Source organism: Chelon labrosus, assembly GCF_963514085.1.
Source record: "Chelon labrosus genome assembly, chromosome: 16".
Lineage (NCBI taxonomy): Eukaryota > Metazoa > Chordata > Actinopteri > Mugiliformes > Mugilidae > Chelon > Chelon labrosus.
Window position 1 is genome coordinate 6,616,494 of NC_140349.1, and position 20,653 is coordinate 6,637,146.

General features: G+C 41.8%; 4 protein-coding genes across 4 annotated transcripts; all 4 read left to right on the plus strand.

The window, feature by feature from the left end:
* Positions 1-390: 390 nt before the first annotated feature.
* LOC311500967 (XK-related protein 8-like) lies at positions 391-9,164 on the plus strand (the record flags this gene model as incomplete). The annotated part of the gene is made up of 4 exons (XM_084562606.1): positions 391-661; positions 7,326-7,351; positions 7,638-7,822; positions 8,365-9,164. Exons 1-4 carry the CDS (start codon positions 392-394, stop codon positions 9,162-9,164), a joined length of 1,281 nt encoding a protein of 426 aa, XP_084418732.1. The 5' UTR covers position 391.
* On the plus strand, positions 904-3,436 carry LOC311500924 (XK-related protein 8-like; the record flags this gene model as incomplete). The annotated part of the gene is made up of 2 exons (XM_084562560.1): positions 904-1,069; positions 2,583-3,436. The coding sequence occupies 2 exons, from the start codon at positions 904-906 to the stop codon at positions 3,434-3,436; spliced, it is 1,020 nt and encodes a 339-aa protein (XP_084418686.1).
* Positions 9,165-12,204: 3,040 nt separating the features above from the next.
* LOC311500968 (XK-related protein 8-like) lies at positions 12,205-15,208 on the plus strand (the record flags this gene model as incomplete). Its single annotated transcript, XM_084562607.1, has 3 exons — positions 12,205-12,662; positions 12,775-13,016; positions 14,313-15,208. The coding sequence occupies exons 1-3, from the start codon at positions 12,286-12,288 to the stop codon at positions 15,206-15,208; spliced, it is 1,515 nt and encodes a 504-aa protein (XP_084418733.1). The 5' UTR covers positions 12,205-12,285.
* Positions 15,209-17,066: 1,858 nt separating this feature from the next.
* Positions 17,067-20,272, plus strand: LOC311501585 (XK-related protein 8-like). Its single transcript, XM_084563488.1, has 3 exons — positions 17,067-17,500; positions 17,772-17,956; positions 18,704-20,272. Exons 1-3 carry the CDS (start codon positions 17,205-17,207, stop codon positions 19,438-19,440), a joined length of 1,218 nt encoding a protein of 405 aa, XP_084419614.1. The 5' UTR covers positions 17,067-17,204; the 3' UTR covers positions 19,441-20,272.
* Positions 20,273-20,653: the final 381 nt, after the last annotated feature.

Consider the following 20,653-nt stretch of genomic DNA (forward strand, 5'->3'; position numbering starts at 1 on the left):
ATTAAAACTGTAATGATGTAACTGTAATCTCTCCGGTTTTCTGGTTTTCTGATTTTGTTTGTGACTTTCTGATGCAAAGATTTATTTGAGATGATCTGGCGCTCAGGAATTTACTGTAAATTGAATGAATTTCAGGAAATGCTGCAGTTTTAAAGTTGAAGTGAGAGGTTTTTATGGGAGTTATAAGCATGAGTGAAGTGATGTAATGCGGCTTTAAGCTGACACTTGAAAAAAAAAACCCAGATGGGCGGATCAAGTGTGTAGGAGGGGTTTTTAAAGACTGAAATTTGGCTGTGTGCTTACTTTTGGGTGTCTTTTCATCTGCCGGGTGTCGTGTCAAACAGCTGTCTGTCAGTCAGAGAGGACGTGTAGACACTGGTTGGACATCAGTATGAGCGGGTTCAAGTACTCCCCTTGCGACTTTTTCTTCACTTGTCTGGGTCTGCTGATGTTCCTGCTGGACTTGGGCCTGGATGTATGGGCTGCTGTGTCCTTCTACCAGGACAAAGCCTACGTGTCCCTCGGTATCCTGCTTCTGCTTCTCTTGGGCTCATCAATTCTTGCTCAGGTGTACAGCTTGCTGTGGTACAGCTACAATGATTTTAAGATGGAGACCAGAGCTGAGCGCTGCCTGAGCAAATCTCAGCTCATACTTCTGCATGTGTTCCAGCTTGGACTCTACATCAGGTCTGTAGGCCTTTTACTCTCATTGAATCAACCACAGACGGCTTCATACGTTTCCTCTTAACGTGGTGCCATGCACACAGGATGTTTTATTCAGATAGTAGATTTCCTGTGGTTCACTTCTAAGGAAATTAACAACATCAGTGTGCTTCTACGAGTCCGTCTAACTGGTTATGTGTCACTTTTTATTTCCTTCTCAGGCAAGCAGGAGTCTTGGAGATGTCTATAAAGAGTCTGCATCAAAGGAGCAGAGAGGGCACAGCCGTGCACCTGAGCCACGATCTCAGCATACTGAGGATCATAGAGACGTTTTCAGAGAACGCTCCTCAGTTTGTCCTCATGTTCACCATCATACTGCAGGAGGGTCGTCTGGATCATGTGACAGGTGCGGTTTGTCGGTCATGTTTCATCATCTTGTGTTGTTTGGGAATCACTGTGCGTGACCTGACACTTCCCCTAAAAAACCAAGCAGTGTCAGCACTATTTGTATGTACTTTTAGATACTTAATTTTATCCTATTTATATAACAAACGGCTGTATCACCAACTACAGGTTTTGGAGACATGGTCAAAAACTTAAAAATCAAAGTGGAAACAGATTTCTATAAAGTAACTCCAGTAACTTAAGTGACTGCATTAGTATTAACCCCTTAAATCCAGTATTTAGTAGATGCACCTTTGACCACAGTCACAGCTCTGAGTCTGTCTGGATAAGTCTCAGTCAGGCTGGAACATCTGGACGCTATAATTTCTAGAATCTTCTTCGCAAACAGTGAAACAACACTTTTCAAGCTCAGTCACACGTGATCTATTGGAGTGAGATCCGGGCTTCACCTCATTGACACGTGTAGCTTTTGCTGACACATATCGTGTCACGCTGGAAAATAAATCTTCCCCCATGTCTTAGTTTTCTTGCAGACTGAATCAGATTGTCCTCCGTGATTTCCTTTTATTTCACTGCATTCATTTTATCACCTAACTTTACAGGCCGTCCAGGTCCTGCTGCTGAGAAGCATGATGCTGCCACCACCATGCTTCACAATAGCGATGATGTGTTTGATGTCCTCCAAACATAGCGTCTAATCTGATGGCCAAAAAAAAGCTCCATTTAGGTCTTAACCTTCATTACCGAGTCTCACCATGACTTTTGGGTGAACTCTAGTTGAGACTGTGCCACTCTTCTATAGATCTTCGACCAGTGAAGAATCTGTGCAACACTGGTCGTATAGAGTCTCTCTCTCATCTCAGCTACTAAAACTTTAACTCCTTCAGAGTGGTCATATGTGTCTATGTGTCCTCTATCACTAGTCTCCTTCATGCACAGCCACTCAGTTTGCATCCACCTCCTGATTTATACTCCTGAATAACTTATTTTGTCTCCAAGGTTTAAATGTAGCCTGAAATACTGACCTCCCAGACCCATTTGTCTTTAGAATACAGCCACCTGAAACACAGTCTTAATTTAAATAATTGGCTTGACCTCTGTTGAAGTCTGTGGACAGTCACTTTAATGCTTTCACATTTTGACTTGTCTTCAAATGTTTTTATATCGCATACTTTTATATAAATGTGGTCTAATGCCCGTGAATTCTGAAAAGAAGTGTCCAGTATATGGTAATAAGTTGAAAAGAAGTTGGCTTCCCTTTATAAAAATGTGTTGAATACTTTTTATAGGTTTAGTTTAGGCTAGATTTAGTTAATAAGCTAGCATCTGAGTGCTGTGTATGAGTTGCTGGAACAACCTCAGAGTGTGAGAGAAGTTCACAGCTGTCCGTTTCTTCAAGCTGTTGCATTCAATATTACAAAAACAAAATGTAATGTAGCTGCTCTTTTTAGTTGTTCGACAGTTTCTAAAGCTGGTCCACCATTGTTCTAATAAACTCCTCTCATCCTCCTCAGTGCTGAAAGCCATCACATCGCTCTTGGCCATCGCCTTCTCCATGACCACGTACCAACTCTCCCGGCGCTCCTTCCTGCCCGACAAGGAGAAGCGGCCTTTAACCTCCTTGGTCGTCTTCTTCCTCTGGAACCTGTTCCTCCTGTCGTCTCGCCTCACCGCCCTCGCCTTCTTCGCCTCCGTGTTGCCCTGCTTCATCTTCACCCACTTCTTTTGCTCCTGGCTGGTGTTGTTCTTCTTCGCTTGGCGTTCCAAGACGAACTTCATGGAGAGCGCATCTGGGGAATGGCTTCACCGAGCCACCGTGGCCCTCATCTGGTACTTCGACTGGTTTCATCTGGTGAAGGGGGGAACGAGAACTCTGGTCTATTACATCTATGTGCTGGCTGACATTTGCTTGCTCTGTGGCGTGTGGTGCTGGAAGATGAACACGGATCCACCTCACTTTGCCATACCACCTTTGAACGCCATAATCACTGCTGTCACTGTTGTGGCTGTTTACGTCCTCGGTCTCTTTTTTAGATTGATCTACTATAAGTTATATCATAAAAACATTTGCAAAGAGGAGCTGAAAGGAGACGAAGCTACACTGACTGACCCAAACACTTCCGAGGAGGAGCTGAAAGGAGACGAAGCTGCACTGACTGACCGAAACACTTCCATAGTGGAGCTGCAAGAGGTCAGCTATAAACCGGTTGTAGACAAGATCGAATTTAGATCAGCGATGTCTTCTTGTTCTGAAGACGATGTTTTTTCACCCGCCGTGAATGACCCCGTGGCTGTCCCAGAACCCCCCAAGCCGTCGGTGCGGTGCAGTAAGAGAATGAGGAAGCTGGCTGAGAACTTCTACACCTGATCTGCATCACCTGACATCCACAGGAAGAGGAGGTCGGAGAGAGGCTCAGTCATGAACATGTTCCTGGTTAACAACAGATGTCACCATGTCTCGTGAGCACTCTATTACTCTACTGTTTTTTGCTTGGATGTCCCGGTCTGTCTTAAAGCAATACAAGCACGAACACTGAAATAACTGCTGGAACTGTTGGAAGGTTTTACTGAAGAGATCCTTTCTCTAATTGAGAGATGAGGAGATTTAAATGGTTTAGAGTCTCTGGTGCTGTTTCTTTAGTTTTTTGTAGCTGCTGAATGTAGAGAAACACTGAATCCAGATTCTCTACCCAAGCAGGAGAACTCTCTTTCTCTGACTACATGGTAAAACGGATAGTTTAAGCACTTAATTATTACTATTAATAATTTATATACTCTATTCTATTACTTTTTTTTTTTTTTTGCTGTGCTTCAGTAAAGATTCAAAGAGCAGCAAACGTTGCACAGAATAAACTATATTGTTTGTCTCAGAAAGATATGAGCTTAATTTATTAGCTTTTCATATGAAAAAAAAAAGGTGTCTCCAAGCGTACAGGTATGTAAGCATCCGACTTCATCTATTTTAAATATAAATCTCCAAAGTTAATATGAGGCCTTAGCAGCCACATAACTGAAACAGAGCCAAAATCAATTATTAAATCTGACTTTTTCTGATGCATATTAGCTTTAAGTTGAATTAGGTGGGCCCCCGGACTATAACCCACCCATCACACAGTGACTCTACCTCACCTGCCTTTCTAACACAAAGTTTTATTTATTTATTTACTGTATTTTTCTATGTCAAGAATGTCTATTTTGTATCTGTTTTCATCTTGCTTTATTCCTTCACATTTTGTCCATTTAGATTGTTTTTCAAAACAGGCTACAATTAAAAATAAAAAGTCAATAAATAAAACAAATTTTGAGTGTTTTATAAAAATATTTACTTTGAATAAGAAAATACAAAATCTACTTTAAAGTGCAACAATGAAAACAAGACAACACTAAAAATAATGCTTATTTCACATCACAGTCTCACACTTACCAGCATAACACCTAATATACATTATCAAAGTATTAATAACAGTTTATTCACAGTAACAGTTACAGTGTATTGTCCTCAAAATGTCTGCCTTCTGGCTTTTTTACTCACAAAGTCATCAATGATGTCCTCATATGACAGCTGTTTGCTTCCTGGTCAGGAAGTTCAAAGCTCCAGAATATCTTAGAATTGCTCCTGGCAAAGACAAAGCTCCTTCGGTTATCAAGTAAAACAGATCATGAGCACATATTCCTATTTTATAATTGCAGTGATGCAGAATCAATGAAATTAATCTGTTTTTATATTAAATATTGTGATGTACAGTGTCCCTTCAAAGCTTGTGCCCAATTACAAAGTTGTAATTTTTAAGAGTGTTCTGCATTAATTTACACATAGGACTAGTTTTTAAATCACTTAAAAGACAAACCTTTAAGATATGTATTTAAATTATAAAACAGTAGCACACTTCTAATTAGAGGCCTATAAAGCACACACTAAACTTAGTAAATGAATCCTTCCCTCCCGGTAATAATATTAATATTAATTTTATATTAGCCAACTTTCAAGCAAACACTGAAGCTGAGTTTATGACGAACAGCGAACAACTCATAGCCAGCTAGCTAACATTTATCCAGAGCTAGCTGGCTGGGTAGCAGGACAAATAAACAAACTTAATTAATTTTTTTTAAAAAACAAAAAACAATACGGCCTTTCACCTCCACCTGTCCAGCCCACATCACCAACAAATGCCTTACCTTTGTGCTTTGACCGTTTTTCTTCCTCCGTTTTATTTTTCTTCCGTTTCTCCGCGCCACTGATTTAACTTCCTTCTGACGCCATTACTGTTTGTTTTGTTTAATATTCTCGCTAACGGTCATGACGGTTAGCTGTCAATCATTCCCATCATATCCGTCGGCGGCTCGCCACGTCACTCACTGTGCGACAGTGCGGGCCAACGAATATGACGCAATAGTGCCACAACAACACCAGCCACAGCTTATCATTGCGGTTTATTTTATATCCTACGTTTATTTTTAAGCATATAAGGGATGTAATAAACACACGAGATAGCTACAGATAGCTACAAAGACAGGACCTTTTAATTATCAGATGAAGCTGAACATGCAGCTTAACTTAGATTTTACACAAAAAAGTCTGTCAAAGAGTATTGCTAGAAAACAAAAACTGCAATTTATAAGGAGAAGTGATAAGAAGTTAATTACACCTCTGAAATCATCTTTGAAGAAAATAAATTAGCCGCTGCTAGCTTAACAACAAGTTGAATTGGCAGCTAATGAAGACATTTGTGTTTCTTTCCTTTTCTTTGTGGATCAGCTAAAAAAATTGTAAAAAATAACACATTTATTTGATTTATCTGCAACCATTTATATTATATTTAAAGCTAAAATATCAAAAGTTAATTAGTTTGGACGTTCTGAACGAGTATATTTGGGTTTCAGATAGTTTTAGCTGATTAATATATAGATACTGTCAAGTGTTTTCTTTACGTATTTAACTAATAACATTAAACCAACAAAAGTAGCATCTGAAATATTCACATCTGGTGAAACATGGTTTTCATTGTGTCATTCCTGTGCACTGCCTTGTTAGTAATATACTCAAACTACTGGGGGAGGAAACGTCTCAACATTTTTTCATGCCCTGTTCACTGTTCAAACAATGTCTTATGTCTTTTTCCATTTTTCCAGGAAGGTCAGCTCATGTTTCCATTTGATGGGAGGCATCTGATTATTACCTCACAGACCATAACCTACTGGTGTGTGTAAAAAGGAGAATATGTCTGCTGTGGCGACACAGTGGAGAGGTCAGAACAGCTGACTGACAACGACGTGGTTTAGGCTGGTCGAGTCAGGAGGGGAGGTCATGATCTGTTAGGTGGTGAACTGGCAAATATTCAGTTATAGAGTCTAAATAAAAAGCTGCAATAATAAAAGGGAAAATGTTCAGTGTAAATCAGTGCCAGTTTCAGCCGTGGTGAGGTTAGCTGCCGTTGAGGAGGGAGTGCTGGGTGAGAGGAGGTGTCTGACTATTTTCTCTAAATTTTAATTGATGTGTGAAAATGATTAAGATTAGATTTCAGCATTACATTTTTGTAATGATGGCGCCAACGTCAAAGGTCACCACTGGACACTAACCTTTTTTTTTTTACCTCACGCGCTTTGTGTAATTACTTAAACTGTAATGACCAATCTCTCCCATTTTCTGGTTTTGTTTGTGTCTTTCTGTTGCAACGATTAATTTGAGATGATCTAGAGCTCAGCAGTTTACTGTAAATTGAATGAATTTCAGGCAATACTGCAGTTTTAAAGTTGAAGTGAGAGGTTTTTATGGGAGTTATAAGCTTGAGTGAAGGGGTGCAATGCGCCTTTAAGCTGACACTAGAAAAAGAAAGCCAGATGGGCGGATCAAGTGTGTAGGAGGGGTTTTTAAACTGAACTTTGACTGTGTGTGTCTCACTTTCGGTTGTCTTATCATCTGCCGGGTGTCGTGTCAAACAGCTATCTGACGGTCAGAGAGGACGTGTAGACACTGGTTGGACATCGGCATGTGCAGGTTGAAGTACTGCTCTTGGGACTTTGCCTTCACTTGTGTTGGTCTGCTGATGTTCCTTGTGGACATAGTTCTGGATGTGTGCGCTGCTGTGTCCTTCTACCAGGACAAGGCCTACATGTGCCTCGGTGTCCTGCTTCTGCTTCTTGTGGGCTCTTCCCTTCTTGTCCACGTGTACAGCTTGCTGTGGTACAGATACGATGATTTTAAGATGGAGACCAAGGCCGAGCGCTGCCTGAACAAATCCCAGCTCAAACTTCTGCATGTGTTCCAGCTGGGAATCTACATCAGGTCTGTAGGCCTTTTTCTCTCATTAAATCAACTACAGACAGCTTCATACGTTTCCTCTTAACCCGGTACCATGCAAACAGGATGTTTTATCCAGATAGTAGATTTCCTGTTGTTTTGTATTGTGACCACAATGACATTAGCAGAGCTTTGCTTTAATGTAGGAGAGGAATAACATATTAGTCAAAGGTGTGTAATCGCAAGCACATTTCTAAGGAAATTAATAGCATCAATGTGCTTCTACAAGTCCATGTAACTGGTTATGCGTCACTTTTTATTTCCTTTTCAGGCAAGCGGGAGTCTTGGAGACTTCTATATTGAACATGTGTGGAAGGAGCAGAGAGGACACAGCTGTGTACCTGAGCCACGATCTCGGCATGCTGAGGATCATAGAGACGTTTTCAGAGAGCGCTCCTCAGTTGGTCCTCATCCTCACCATCCTACTGCAGGAGGGTCATCTGGAGCTTGTGAAAGGTGCAGTGTGTCGGTCATGTTGCATTCATCTTGTGTTGTTTGGGAATCACTGTGCGTGACCCGACACTCTCTGTCATTCTCTGCTTGATGCATGCCAATGATTTGACCATTCTCAAACAGACTAACATCTTTTCCACGACCACAGGATGTGTCTTTCGACATGGTTGTTTAAGAAATGAGAAGCTACTCATTGCATCACTTGGGGTTAAATAACTTGTTGGTAGCTGAAAGATAATCACCCATGCAGTAATTATACAATAGGACTAACAACTTAAGATTGCATTAGTATTAACCCCCTTAAATCCAGTATTTAGTAGATGCACCTTAGGCCACAGTCACAACTCTGAGTCTGTGTGGATAAGTCTCAGTGAGTTGCTGGAATAAACCTCAGAGTGTGAGAGAAGTTCACAGCTGTCTGTTTCTTCAAGCTGTTGGTTCAGTATTACAAAAACAAAATGTAATGTAGCTGCTCTTTTTAGTTGTTCCACAGTTTGTAAAGCTGGTCCACCATTGTTTTAATAAACTCCTCTCATTCTCCTCAGTGCTGAAAGCCATTGGGTCAGTCTCGGCCATCGCCTTTTCTGTGACCATGTACCACCGCTCCCTACGCTCCTTCCTGCCCGACAAGGAGAAGCAGCTTTTAATCTCTTCATTCGTCTTCTTCCTCTGGAACCTGCTCCTCCTGTCGTCTCGCCTCACCGCCCTCGCCCTCTTCGCCTCCGTGTTGCCCTGTTTCATCTTCACGCACTTCTTTTGCTCCTGGCTGGTGTTGTTCTTCTTCGCTTGGCGTTCCAGTACGGACTTCATGGACAGCACTTGCGGGGAATGGCTTTACCGAGCCACCGTGGCCCTCATCTGGTACTTCGACTGGTTTAATGTGGTGGAGGGGAGGACAAGGAACAGAACTCTGCTCTATCACAGCTATGTGCTGGCTGATATTTCCCTGCTCTGTGGCGTGTGGTGCTGGAAGATGAGCACGGATCCGCCTCACTTTGCCATACCACCCTCTTACGCCATAATCATTGCTGTCAGTGTTGCGGCTGTTTACGTCCTCGCTCTCTTCCTTAAAATGATCTACTATAAGTCATATCATCCAAACGTTTGTAAAGACGAGCTGAAAGGAGATAAAGCTGCACTCACTGACACTTTCAGAGAGGGGGGGCACCCGGCCAGCTATACAGTGGATGCAGACAATACCATATTTAAAGCATCTGTGTCTTCTAGTTCTGAAGAGAATGTTTCTTCACTCACCGTGAACCCTGTGGTTGTCCCAGAACCCCCCCAGCCGTCGGTGCGCTGCAATAAGAGAATGAGGAAGCTGGCTGAGAACTTCTACACTTGACCTGCATCACCTGAAAACAACAGGAAGAGGAGGTCGGAGAGAGGCTCAGCCATGAACATGTCCCTGGTTAACCACAGATATCACCAGGTCTCGTGAGCACTGTGTGCACTGTATTAACAATAACTAGAGCTGCTGTCAACTAAAGCACTCTATTATTAGGGGTCCATGTCAACGAAGCAGCAGCATCCCTATTGATTTTGTTGCGATTCTTCTTGTTCTTATTATTATGATTTAACCTTTTCTGCGTAGCTAAAGTGTCTGCCCAGGACAAACTGCAAGGGTGAAAGGCATCAAACCTGGTAACTTAGCAGAAGTCCTAGCATGTCACTTTGCCAAGGTGTCAATATACATGCCTGCAGCTAGGTGGCCTCTACTGCACACATTTTGATGGTACATGCTAAAAATGATTCAATGTCATTTACTGATTCATTTTGGACCATTTTATTGTCAAAACATTTTTTTTTAATATTTCAGACCCCCCCACTTTAAGATATTTTTTCATTGCCTATGGGCAACGTTGTGCAGCAATGGTACAAAACAACAGAGGAAATCTTTAATTCATACAATAAAAACGTCATAAAATCTTCCAAAAATGTCAACAAATCATGAAACAAAGAATTTAAAACACATTGAACATATTTACATATCTAACCCAGTACAAGCTTAGCTTCATATAGTCCATCCTCATGTCATGTTTATTCTCATGTTAGACATTGCTGTCACTCAGTGTGAAACTTCAAAAAGCATTTATTCTGTGCTATGAAAAAGAGGTGCACATTACACTTTTTACACATCACTTTTGGTGTTCCTGTGCACCCAGGAACCATGCATCTTCCCTTGTTGTCACACATTGTCAGCCAGTGTGATGTGTTGTCCAAGTGAACATCCTGATTTGAAGTGGGTCCTCCATTTTTCTGTCAAAATGTGTTAAAAGAAGTCAAATTCAGTATAAATGCAATATTATTGCATTTACAGCCAGTTTTGTGCAAAAATATATGATCACATTCAAATATACCATTAGCAAAATCTCCCTCAAGAAGCACCCCTTACCGCACAACATTGCCCTGAGGCAACGAAAAGAAAAACTGAATTTCTGAACATGCAAAATAAAAAAAAACGTCGTAAAACCTGACAATAACCTTCTCTACAACTTCATACACACAAATATATATTTTTATTTACAGTTTATGTAATGTTAAATATGATTATTAGGGTAAATATTCTTACCTTGTTCTCACACCAAGTCCTCCTGTGACCATGTGTCAGAAAAGGATGTCCCGCCTTCAAATCATGCTTCATAGTGAATCCCACATTTTATTGGACTGAAATTTGATACTTTTTACATCAATCTCATTGGTTGGCATCATTTAAATTCACATGTACTGGGCATGGGGCTTAAAAAAACTTTCTGTTGCCTAAAGGCAACGCTGTGCTGTAGAGGGATAAGTCAATTTACGTTTTCCCTTATATCTCGAGAACACGTGTGCCCTAGAAATAAAACTCTTTCTCCCTCTGATTCCTTACATAGCCCTGGTTCTAATGAACTAGGTCACGCCCATTTCCGGCTGCCATTTTTTTCCGCCATTTTGAAAAAACTACACCTCAAATCAAAATCAACTCCTCCTAGCCCGTTCTTCCAATTCTCACCAAACCAAGCTAATAATAACAGTCTATTCACAGTAACAGTCACAGTGTATTATCCTCAAAATGTCTGCTACCTGGCTTTTTTACTCACAAAGTCATCAATGATGTCCTCATGCAACAGATGTTTGCTTCCTGGTCAGGAAGTTCAAAGCTCCAGAATATTTCAGATTTGCTCCTGCAAAGGCAAAGCTCCTTAGGTTATCAAGCAAAACAGATCATGAGCGCATATTCCTATTTTATAATTGCAGTGATGCAGAAAATTAAAATGAATCTGTTCTTATATTAAACATTGTGATGTACAGTGTCCCTTTAAAGCTTGGACCCAATTACAAAGTTGTCACTTTTAAGAGTGTTCTGCATTTCTGCAGTTTTCAGAAATAAAACTAATAGTGCCACAATAGTCTAAAATAAGAAACACGATGCCTCATATTTATAAATCACTTAAAAGACAAACCTTTAAGATATTTATTTAAATCATAAAATAGTAGCACACTTCTATTTAGAGGCCTATAAAGCACACAGTAAACTTAGTAAATGAATCCTAAGTCATGGTAAAATAATGTGAAGACAACAACAACATTCCTACCTCCCTCCCTGTAATAATGAACAATAACAATATGAATTTTATATTAGCCAACTTTCATGAAGCAAACACTGATGCTGAGTTTATGACGAACAAATCATAGCCAGCTAGCTAACATTTATCCAGAGCTAGCTAGTTGGCTAGCTAACATTTATCCAGAGCTAGCTAGGTGGCTAGCTAACATTTATCCAGAGCTAGCTAGCTGGCTAGCTAACATCTATCCAGAGCTAGCTAGCTGGCTAGCTAACATTTATCCAGAGCTAGCTAGCTGGCTAGCAGGACGAATATACAAACTTCCTAAACAAACAAACAAAAAAAAAACAACACACCCATGGTGAGGTTAGCTTCCGTCGAGGAGGTAGTGCTGGGTGAGAGGAGGTTTCTGACTATTTTCTCCAAATTTTAATTGATGTGTGAAAATGAATAAGATTAGATTTGAGCATTACATTTTTGTAATGATGACACCAATGTCAAAGGTAACCACTGGATGCTTTTTTTTTTTTTTACCTCATTAGCCATGTGTAATTATTAAAACTGTAATGACCAATCTCTCCCGTTTTCTGGTTTTGCTTGTGTCTTTCTGTTGCAACGATTTATTTGAGATGATCTGGAGCTCAGGAGTTTTACTGTAGATTCAACAAATTTCAGGAAATGCTGCAGTTTTAAAGTTGAAGTGAGAGGTTTTTATCGGAGTTGTAAGCATGAGTGAAGTGGTGCAACGCGCCTTTAAGCTGACACTTAAAAAAGAAAGCTAGATGGGCGGATCAAGTGTGTAGGAGGGGTTTTTAAACTGAACTTTGTCTCACTTTCGGTTGTCTTATCATCTGCCAGGTGTCGTGTCAAACAGCTGTCTGTCGGTTAGAGAGGACGTGTGGACACTGGTTGGACATCGGCATGTGCAGGTTGAAGTACTCCTGTTGGGACTTTCTCTTCACTTGTCTGGGTCTGCTGATGTTCCTTGTGGACATAGGCCTGGATGTATGGGCTGCTGTGTCCTTCTACCAGGACGAGGCCTACGTGTGCCTTGGTGTCCTGCTTCTGCTTCTTGTGGGCTCTTCCCTTCTTGTCCAGGCGTACAGCTTGCTGTGGTACAGATACGATGATTTTAAGATGGAGACCAAGGCCGAGGGCCGCCTGAGCAAATTCCAGATCATACTTCTGCATGTGTTCCAGCTTGGAATCTACATCAGGTCTGTAGGCCTTTTTCTCATTAAATCAACTACAGACGGCTTCATACGTTTCCTCTTAACCCGGTGCCATGCAAACAGGATGTTTTATCCAGATAGTAGATTTCCTTGTTTTTGTGACCACAATGACTTTAGCAGAGCTTTGCTTTAATGTAGGAGAGGAATAACATATGAGACAAAGGTGTGTGATCACAAGCACACTTCTAAGGAGTCCATCTAACTGGTTATGTGTCACTTTTTATTTCCTTCTCAGGCACGCGGGTGTGTTCGAGACATCTATAAAGAGCCTGCGTCGAAGGAGTAGAGAGGGCACAGTCGTGAACCTGAGCCACGATCTCAGCATACTGAGGATCATAGAGACGTTTTCAGAGAGCGCTCCTCAGGTTGTCCTCATGCTCACCATCATACTACAGGAGGGTCGTCAAGATCCTGTGACAGGTGCGGTTTGTCGGTCAAGTTTCATTCATCTTGTGTTGTTTGGGAATCACTGTACGCGACGTGACACTTCCCCCTTCCACCAAAGTGGAAAGAGATTTCTATAAAGTAATGCCAGTTAATTAACATTATACACTGCCTGGCCAAAAAAAAGGTCACACACTAATATTTCGTTTAACCACCTTTAGCTTTGATTACAGCACACATTCGCTGTGTCATTGTTTCCATAAGCTTCTCCAATGTCACCAGATTTATTTCCATCCAGTGTTGCATTCATTTTTCACCAATATCTTGTATTGATGATGGGAGAGTCCGACCACTGCACAAAGCCTTCTCCAGCACATCCCAAAGATTCTCAATGGGGTTAAGGTCTGGACTCTGTGGTGGCCAGTCTATGTGTGAAAATGATGTCTCATGCTCCATGAACCACTCTTTCACAATCTGAGCCCCATGAATCCTGACATTGTCATCTTGGAATATGCCTGTGAACATCAGGGAAGAAAAAAATCCATTGATGGAATAATCTGGTCATTCAGTATATTCAGGTAGTCAGCTGACTTCATTCTTTGGACGCATAATGTTGCTGAACCTAGACCTCAGCAACTGCAGCAACCCCAGATCATAGCACTGCCCCCACAGGCTTGTACAGTAGACACCAGGCATGATGGGTGCATCACTTCATCTGCCTCTCTTCTTTTTTTCAGCCACATTTCTTCCTCAAAGACGATGGTTCTCCACTATCCTTCCAGTTTTTAATAATGGACAGTTCTTAACCCAGTTTTAGTAGTTTCTACAATCTCCTTAGATGTTTTCTCTGCTTGATGGATGCCAATGATTTGACCATTCTCAAACAGACTAACATCTTTTCCACGACCACAGGATGTGTCTTTAGACATGGTTGTTTAAGAAATGAGAAGCTACTCATTGCATCAGTTGGGGTTAAATAACTTGTTTCCAGCTGAAAGATAATCACCCATGCAGTAATTATCCAATAGGAGGCTCCTACCTATTTGCTTAGTTAAATCCAGGCAGCGTATAATGTATTAACCCCCTTAAATCCAGTATTTAGTAGATGCACCTTAGGCCACAGTCACAGCTCTGAGTCTGTGTGGATAAGTCTCAGTGAGTTGCTGGAATAAACCTCAGAGTGTGAGAGAAGTTCACAGCTGTCTGTTTCTTCAAGCTGTTGGTTCAGTATTAAAAAAAAACTAAATGTAATGTAGCTGCTCTTTTTAGTTGTTCCACAGTTTGTAAAGCTGGTCCTCCATTGTTCTAATAAACTCCTCTCATCCTCCTCAGTGCTGAAAGCCATCGCTTCGGTCTCGGCCATCGCCTTTTCTGTGACCACATACCACAGCTCCATACGCTCCTTCCTGCCCGACAAGGAGAAGCAGCTTTTAATATCTTCGTTCGTCTTCTTCCTCTGGAACCTGCTCCTCCTGTCATCTCGCCTCACCGCCCTCGCCCTCTTCGCCTCCGTGTTGCCCTGCTTCATCTTCACCCACTTCTTTTGCTCCTGGCTGGTGTTGTTCTTCTTCGCTTGGCGTTCCAAGACGGACTTCATGGACAGCACTTGCGGGGAATGGCTTTACCGAGCCACCGTGGCCCTCATCTGGTACTTCAACTGGTTTAATCTGGTGGAGGGGAGGACAAGGAACAGAACTCTGCTCTATTACGGCTATGTGCTGGCTGATATTTCCCTGCTCTGTGGCGTGTGGTGCTGGAAGATGAGCACGGATCCACCTCACTTTGTCATACCACCCTCTTACGCCATAATCACTGCTGTCAGTGTTGCCGCTGTTTACGTCCTCGGTCTCTTCATTAGAATGATCTACTATAAGTTCTATCATCCAAAAGTTGGCAAAGAGGAGCTGAAAGGAGACGAAGCTGCACTGACTGACTCAAACACTTCCAAAGAGGAGCTGAAAGAAGACGAAGCTGCACTGACTGACTCAAACACTTCCAAAGAGGAGCTTAAAGAAGACAAAGCTGCACTGACTGACTCAAACACTTCCAAGGAGGAGCGGAAAGTGATTGAAGACAAGATCAAATTTAGATCAGCGGTGTCTTCTAGTTCTGAAGAGGATGTTTTTTCACTCGCCGAGCATGGCCCCGTGGTTGTCCCAGAACCCCCCCAGCCGTCGGTGCGCTTCAATAAGAGAATGAGGAAGCTGGCTGAGAACTTCTACACTTGACCTGCATCACCTGACATCCACAGGAAGAGGAGGTCGGAGAGAGGCTCAGTCATGAACATGTCCCTGATTAACCACAGATATCACCAGGTCTTGTGAGCACTGTGTGCACTGTATTAACAATAACTAGAGCTGCTGTCAACTAAAGCACTCTATTATTAGGGGTCCATGCAAACGAAGCTGCAGGATCCCTATTGATTTTGTTGCGATTCTTCTTGTTCTTATTATTATGATTCATCTTTTTCTGCGTAGCTAAAATGTCTGCCCAGGACAAACTGCAAGGGTGAAAGCCATCAAACCTGGTAACTTAGCAGAAGTCCTAGCATGTCACTTTGCCAAGGTGTCAATACACATGCCTGCAGCTAGGTGGCGCTATAATAAGTCAATTTACGTTTTCCCATATATCTCGAGAACACGTGTGCCCTAGAAACAAAACTCTTTCTCCCTCTGATTCCTTACACAGCCCTGTTTCTAATGGACTATGCCACGCCCATTTCTGCCTGCCATATCTTTCCGCCATTTTGAAAAAATTGCACCTCAAATCAAAATCAACTCCTCCTAGCCTGTTCTTCCAATTCTTACCAAACCAAGCTAATAATAACAGTCTATTCACAGTAACAGTCACAGGGTATTGTCCTCAAAATGTCTGCTTCCTGGCTGTTTTACTCACAAAGTCATCAATGATGTCCTCATTTGACAGCTGTTTGCTTCCTGGTCAGGAAGTTCAAAGCTCCAGAATATTTCAGATTTGCTCCTGCAAAGACAAAGCTCCTTGTGTTATCAAGCAAAACAGATCATGAGCACATATTCCCATTTTATAATTGCAGTGATGCAGAAAATTAAAATGAATCTGTTTTATATTATAACATTGTGATGTACAGTGTCCCTTTAAAGCTTGGACCCAATTACAAAGTTGTCACTTTTAAGAGTGTTCTGCATTTCTGCAGTTTTCAGAAATAAAACTAATAGTGCCACAATAGTCTAAAATAAGAAACACGATGCCTCATATTTATAAATCACTTAAAAGACAAACCTTTAAGATATTTATTTAAATCATAAAATAGTATCACACTTCTAATTAAAGGCCTATAAAGCACACACTAAACTTAGTAAATGAATCCTAAGTCATGCTAAAATAATGAGAAGACTACAACAACATTCCTACCTCCCTCCCTGTAATAAAAACAATAACAACATTAATTTTATATTAGCCAACTTTCATGAAGCAAACACTGATGCTGAGTTTATGACGAACAAATCATAGCCAGCTAGCTAACATTTTTCCAGAGCTAGCTAGGTGTCTAGCTAACATTTATCTAGAGCTAGCTAGCTGGCTAGCTAACATTTATCCAGAACTAGCTAGCTGGCTAGCAGGACGAATATACAAACTTGCTAAACAAACAAACAAACAAAAAAACAACAACACACCCATGGTGAGGTTAGCTGCCGTCGAGGAGGTAGTGCTGGGTGAGAGGAGGTTTCTGACTATTTTCTCTAAATTTAAATTGATGTGTGAAAATGAATAAGATTAGATTTGAGCTTTACATTTTTGTAATGATGGCGCCAACGTCAACGGTAATCACTGGATGTTTTTTTTTACCTCATCAGCCATGTGTAATTATTAAAACTGTAATGACCAATCTCTCCCGTTTTCTGGTTTTGCTTGTGTCTTTCTGTTGCAACGATTTATTTGAGATGATCTGGAGCTCAGGAGTGTTACTGCAAATTCAACAAATTTCAGGAAATGTTGCAGTTTTAAAGTTGAAGTGAGAGGTTTTTATGGGAGGTGTAAGCATGAGTGAAGTGATTCAACGCGCCTTTAAGCTGCCACTTAAAAAAGAAAGCCAGATGGGCGGATCAAGTGTGTAGGAGGGGTTTTTAAAGACTGAACGTTGGCTGTGTGTGACTCACTTTCGGTCGTCTTATTATCTGCTGGGTGTTGTGTCAAACAGCTGTCTGTCAGTCAGAGAGGAAGTGTAGACACTGGTTGGACGTCGGCATGAGCAGGTACAAGTACTCCCCTTGGAACTTTGCCTTCACTTGTCTGAGTCTGCTGATGTTCCTGCTGGACATAGTCCTGGATGTATGGGTTGCTGTGTCCTTCTACCAGAAAGAGGCCTACGTGTGCCTTGGTATCCTGATTCTGTTTCTCTTGGGCTCGTCAATTCTTGCCCAGGCGTACAGCTTGCTGTGGTACAGCTACGATGATTTTAAGATGGAGACCAAGGCCGAGCGCTGCCTGAGCAAATCCCAGCTCATACTTCTGCATGTGTTCCAGCTTGGACTCTACATCAGGTCTGTAGGCCTTTTTCTCTCATTAAATCAACTACAGACGGCTTCATACGTTTCTTCTTAACCCAGTACCATACACACAGGATGTTTTATTCAGATAGTGTTGGTTTGTTTTTGTGACCACAATGACTTTAGCAGAACTCTGCTTTAATGTAGGAGAGGAATAACATATTAGACAAAAGTGTGTACTCACAAGCACTCTTCTAAGGAACTTAACAGCATCAATGTGCTATTAAACCAGTCTAACTGGTTACGTGTCACGTTTCTTTCTCAGGCAGGCGGGTGTGTTCGAGACTTCTATAGAGAGCCTGCGTCGAAGGTGCAGAGAGGGCGCAGCTGTGAACCTGAGCCAAGATCTTAGCGTGCTGAGGATCATAGAGACGTTTTCAGAGAGCGCTCCTCAGTTCGTCCTCATGTTCACCATCATACTGCAGGAGGGTCGTCAAGATGTTGTGACAGGTGCGGTGTGACGGTCATGTTTCATTCATCTTGTGTTGTTTGGGAATCACTGTGCGTGACCTGACACTGATCATAGCACTGCCCCCACAGGATTATACAGTAGACACTAGGCATGATGGGTGCATCACTTCATCTGCCTCTCTTCTTTTTTCCAGCCACATTTCTTCCTCAAAGACGATGGTTCTCCACTATCCTTCCAGTTTTTAATAATGGACAGTTCTTAACCCAGTTTTAGTAGTTTCTTCAACCTCCTTAGATGTTTTCTCTGCTTGATGTATGCCAATGATTTGACCCTTCTCAAACAGACTAACATCTTTTCCACGACCACCGGATGTGTCTTTAGACATGGTTGTTTAAGAAATGAGAAGCTACTCATTGCATCAGTTGGGGTTAAATAACTTGTTTCCAGCTGAAAGATAATCACCCATGCAGTAATTATCCAATAGGAGGCTCCTACCAATTTGCTTAGTTAAATCCAGGCAGCGTATAATGTATTAACCCCCTTAAATCCAGTATTTAGTAGATGCACCTTAGGCCACAGTCACAGCTCTGAGTCTGTGTGGATAAGTCTCAGTGAGTTGCTGGAACAAACCTCAGAGTGTGAGAGAAGTTCACAGCTGTCGTTTCTTCAAGCTGTTGGTTCAGTATTACAAAAACAAAATGTAATGTAGCTGCTCTTTTTAGTTGTTCCACAGTTTGTAAAGCTGGTCCTCCATTGTTCTAATAAACTCCTCTCATCCTCCTCAGTCCTGAAAGCCATCGGGTCGATGTCGTCCATCGCTTTCTCCGTGACCAAGTACCAACTCTCCATGCGCTCCTTCCTGCCCGAAAAGGAGAAGAAACCTTTAACCTCTTTCATCGTCTTCTTCCTCTGGAACCTGCTCCTCCTGTCGCCTCGCCTCACCGCCCTCGCCCTCTTCGCCTCCGTGTTGCCCTGTTTCATATTCACCCACTTCATTTGCTCCTGGCTGGTGTTGCTCTTCTTCGCTTGGCGTTCCAAGACGAACTTCATGGACAGCGCTTGCGGGGAATGGCTTTACCGAGCCACCGTGGCCCTCATCTGGTACTTCAACTGGTTTGATCTGGTTGAGGGGAGGACAAGGAACAGGACTCTCCTCTATCACAGCTATGTGCTGGCTGATATTTGCTTGCTCTGTGGGGTGTGGTGCTGGAAGATGAGCACGGATCCACCTCACTTTGCCATATCACCCACCTACGCCATAATCATTGCTGTCGCAGTTGTTTACGTTCTCGGTCTCTTTCTTAGAATGATCTACTATAAGTTATATCATACAAACGTTGGCAAAGACGAGCTGAAAGGAGATGCAGACAATACCATAATTAAAGCATGTGCGTTTTCTAGTTCTGAAGATAATGTTTCTTCACTCGCCGTGCATGACCCCGTGGCTGTCCCAGAACCCCCTCAGCCGTCGGTGCACTGCAATAAGAGAATGAGGAAGCTGGCTGAGAACTTCTACACTTGATCTGCATCACCTGACATCCACAGGAAGAGGAGGTCGGAGAGAGGCTCAGTCATGAACATGTCCCTGGTTAACAACAGATGTCACCATGTCTCGTGAGCACTCTATTACTCTACTGTTTTTTGCTTGAATGTCACGGTCTGTCTTAAAGCAATACAAGCACTAACACCGAAATAACTGCTGGAACTGTTGGAAGGTTTTACTGAAGAGATCCTTTCTCTAATTGAGAGATGAGGAGATTTAAACGGTTTAGAGTCTCTGGTGCCATTTCTTTAGTTTCTTGCTCTGCTGAATGTAGTGAAACACTGAATGCAGATTCTCAACCAAAGCAGGAGAACCCTCTTTCTCTGACTACACTGTAAAACGGATACAGTTTTTTTTCCGAAAGATATGAGCTTAATTTATTAGATTTTCATGTGGAAAAAACAGGTATGTCCAAGTGTACAGGTATGTAAGCGTCCGACTTCAACTATTAGCAGCCACATAACTCAAATAAAGCCAAAATCAATTATTAAATCTGACTCTTTCTAACGCATATTAGCTTTAAGTTGAATTAGGCGGGCCCCTGGACTATAACCCACCCATCACACACGGACTCTACCTCACCTGCCTTTCTAACACAAAGTTTTATTTATTTATTTACTGTATTTTTCTATGTATATAATGTCTATTTTGTATCTGTTTTCATCTTGCTTTATTCCTTCAAATTTTGTCCATTTGCATTTTTTTATTCTCATGTGACAGAGAGAGAGAGAGAGAGAGAAACATTTTGTCGATTTTTCTATATGCAGTGAACGTATGGGGAATCTGAAAATAAAGAAATCTTGAAACTTGATGCATGTTCTCCGTGTGTCTGCGTGGGTTCTCTCCAGGTTCTCCAGCTTCCTCCCACCGTCCAAAGACATGCTGGTTAGGTTCATTGGTGATTCTAAATTGGCCGTAGGTGTGAGTGTGAATGGTTGTCTGTCTCTCTGTGTTAGCCATGAGATATAAGGGAGACCTCTCCAGGTAGTACCCCGCCTCTCGCCCGATGACAACTACAATGAAGAGATTCCTAATCTTTAGATGGTCCACTAAGATGCCACAATCTATTACACTTAATGAGGAAAACAGGCTACAGTTAAAACTAAATTGTCAATAAATAAAACAGATTTTGAGTGTTTATAAAAATGTTTACTTTAAAGGAACCGTATGTAAGAAATGTATTTCAATTAAT

What these genes read in the sequence shown, in the direction of transcription:
- LOC311501585 (XM_084563488.1), top strand. Translation starts at nt 17,205, where the DNA reads ATGAGCAGGTACAAGTACTCCCCTTGGAACTTTGCCTTCACTTGTCTG. An exon ending in CAGCTTGGACTCTACATCAG is followed by an intron (nt 17,501 to 17,771) that starts GTCTGTAGGCCT and finishes TTTCTTTCTCAG; the next exon opens with GCAGGCGGGTGTGTTCGAGA. An exon ending in TCGTCAAGATGTTGTGACAG is followed by an intron (nt 17,957 to 18,703) that starts GTGCGGTGTGAC and finishes CATCCTCCTCAG; the next exon opens with TCCTGAAAGCCATCGGGTCG.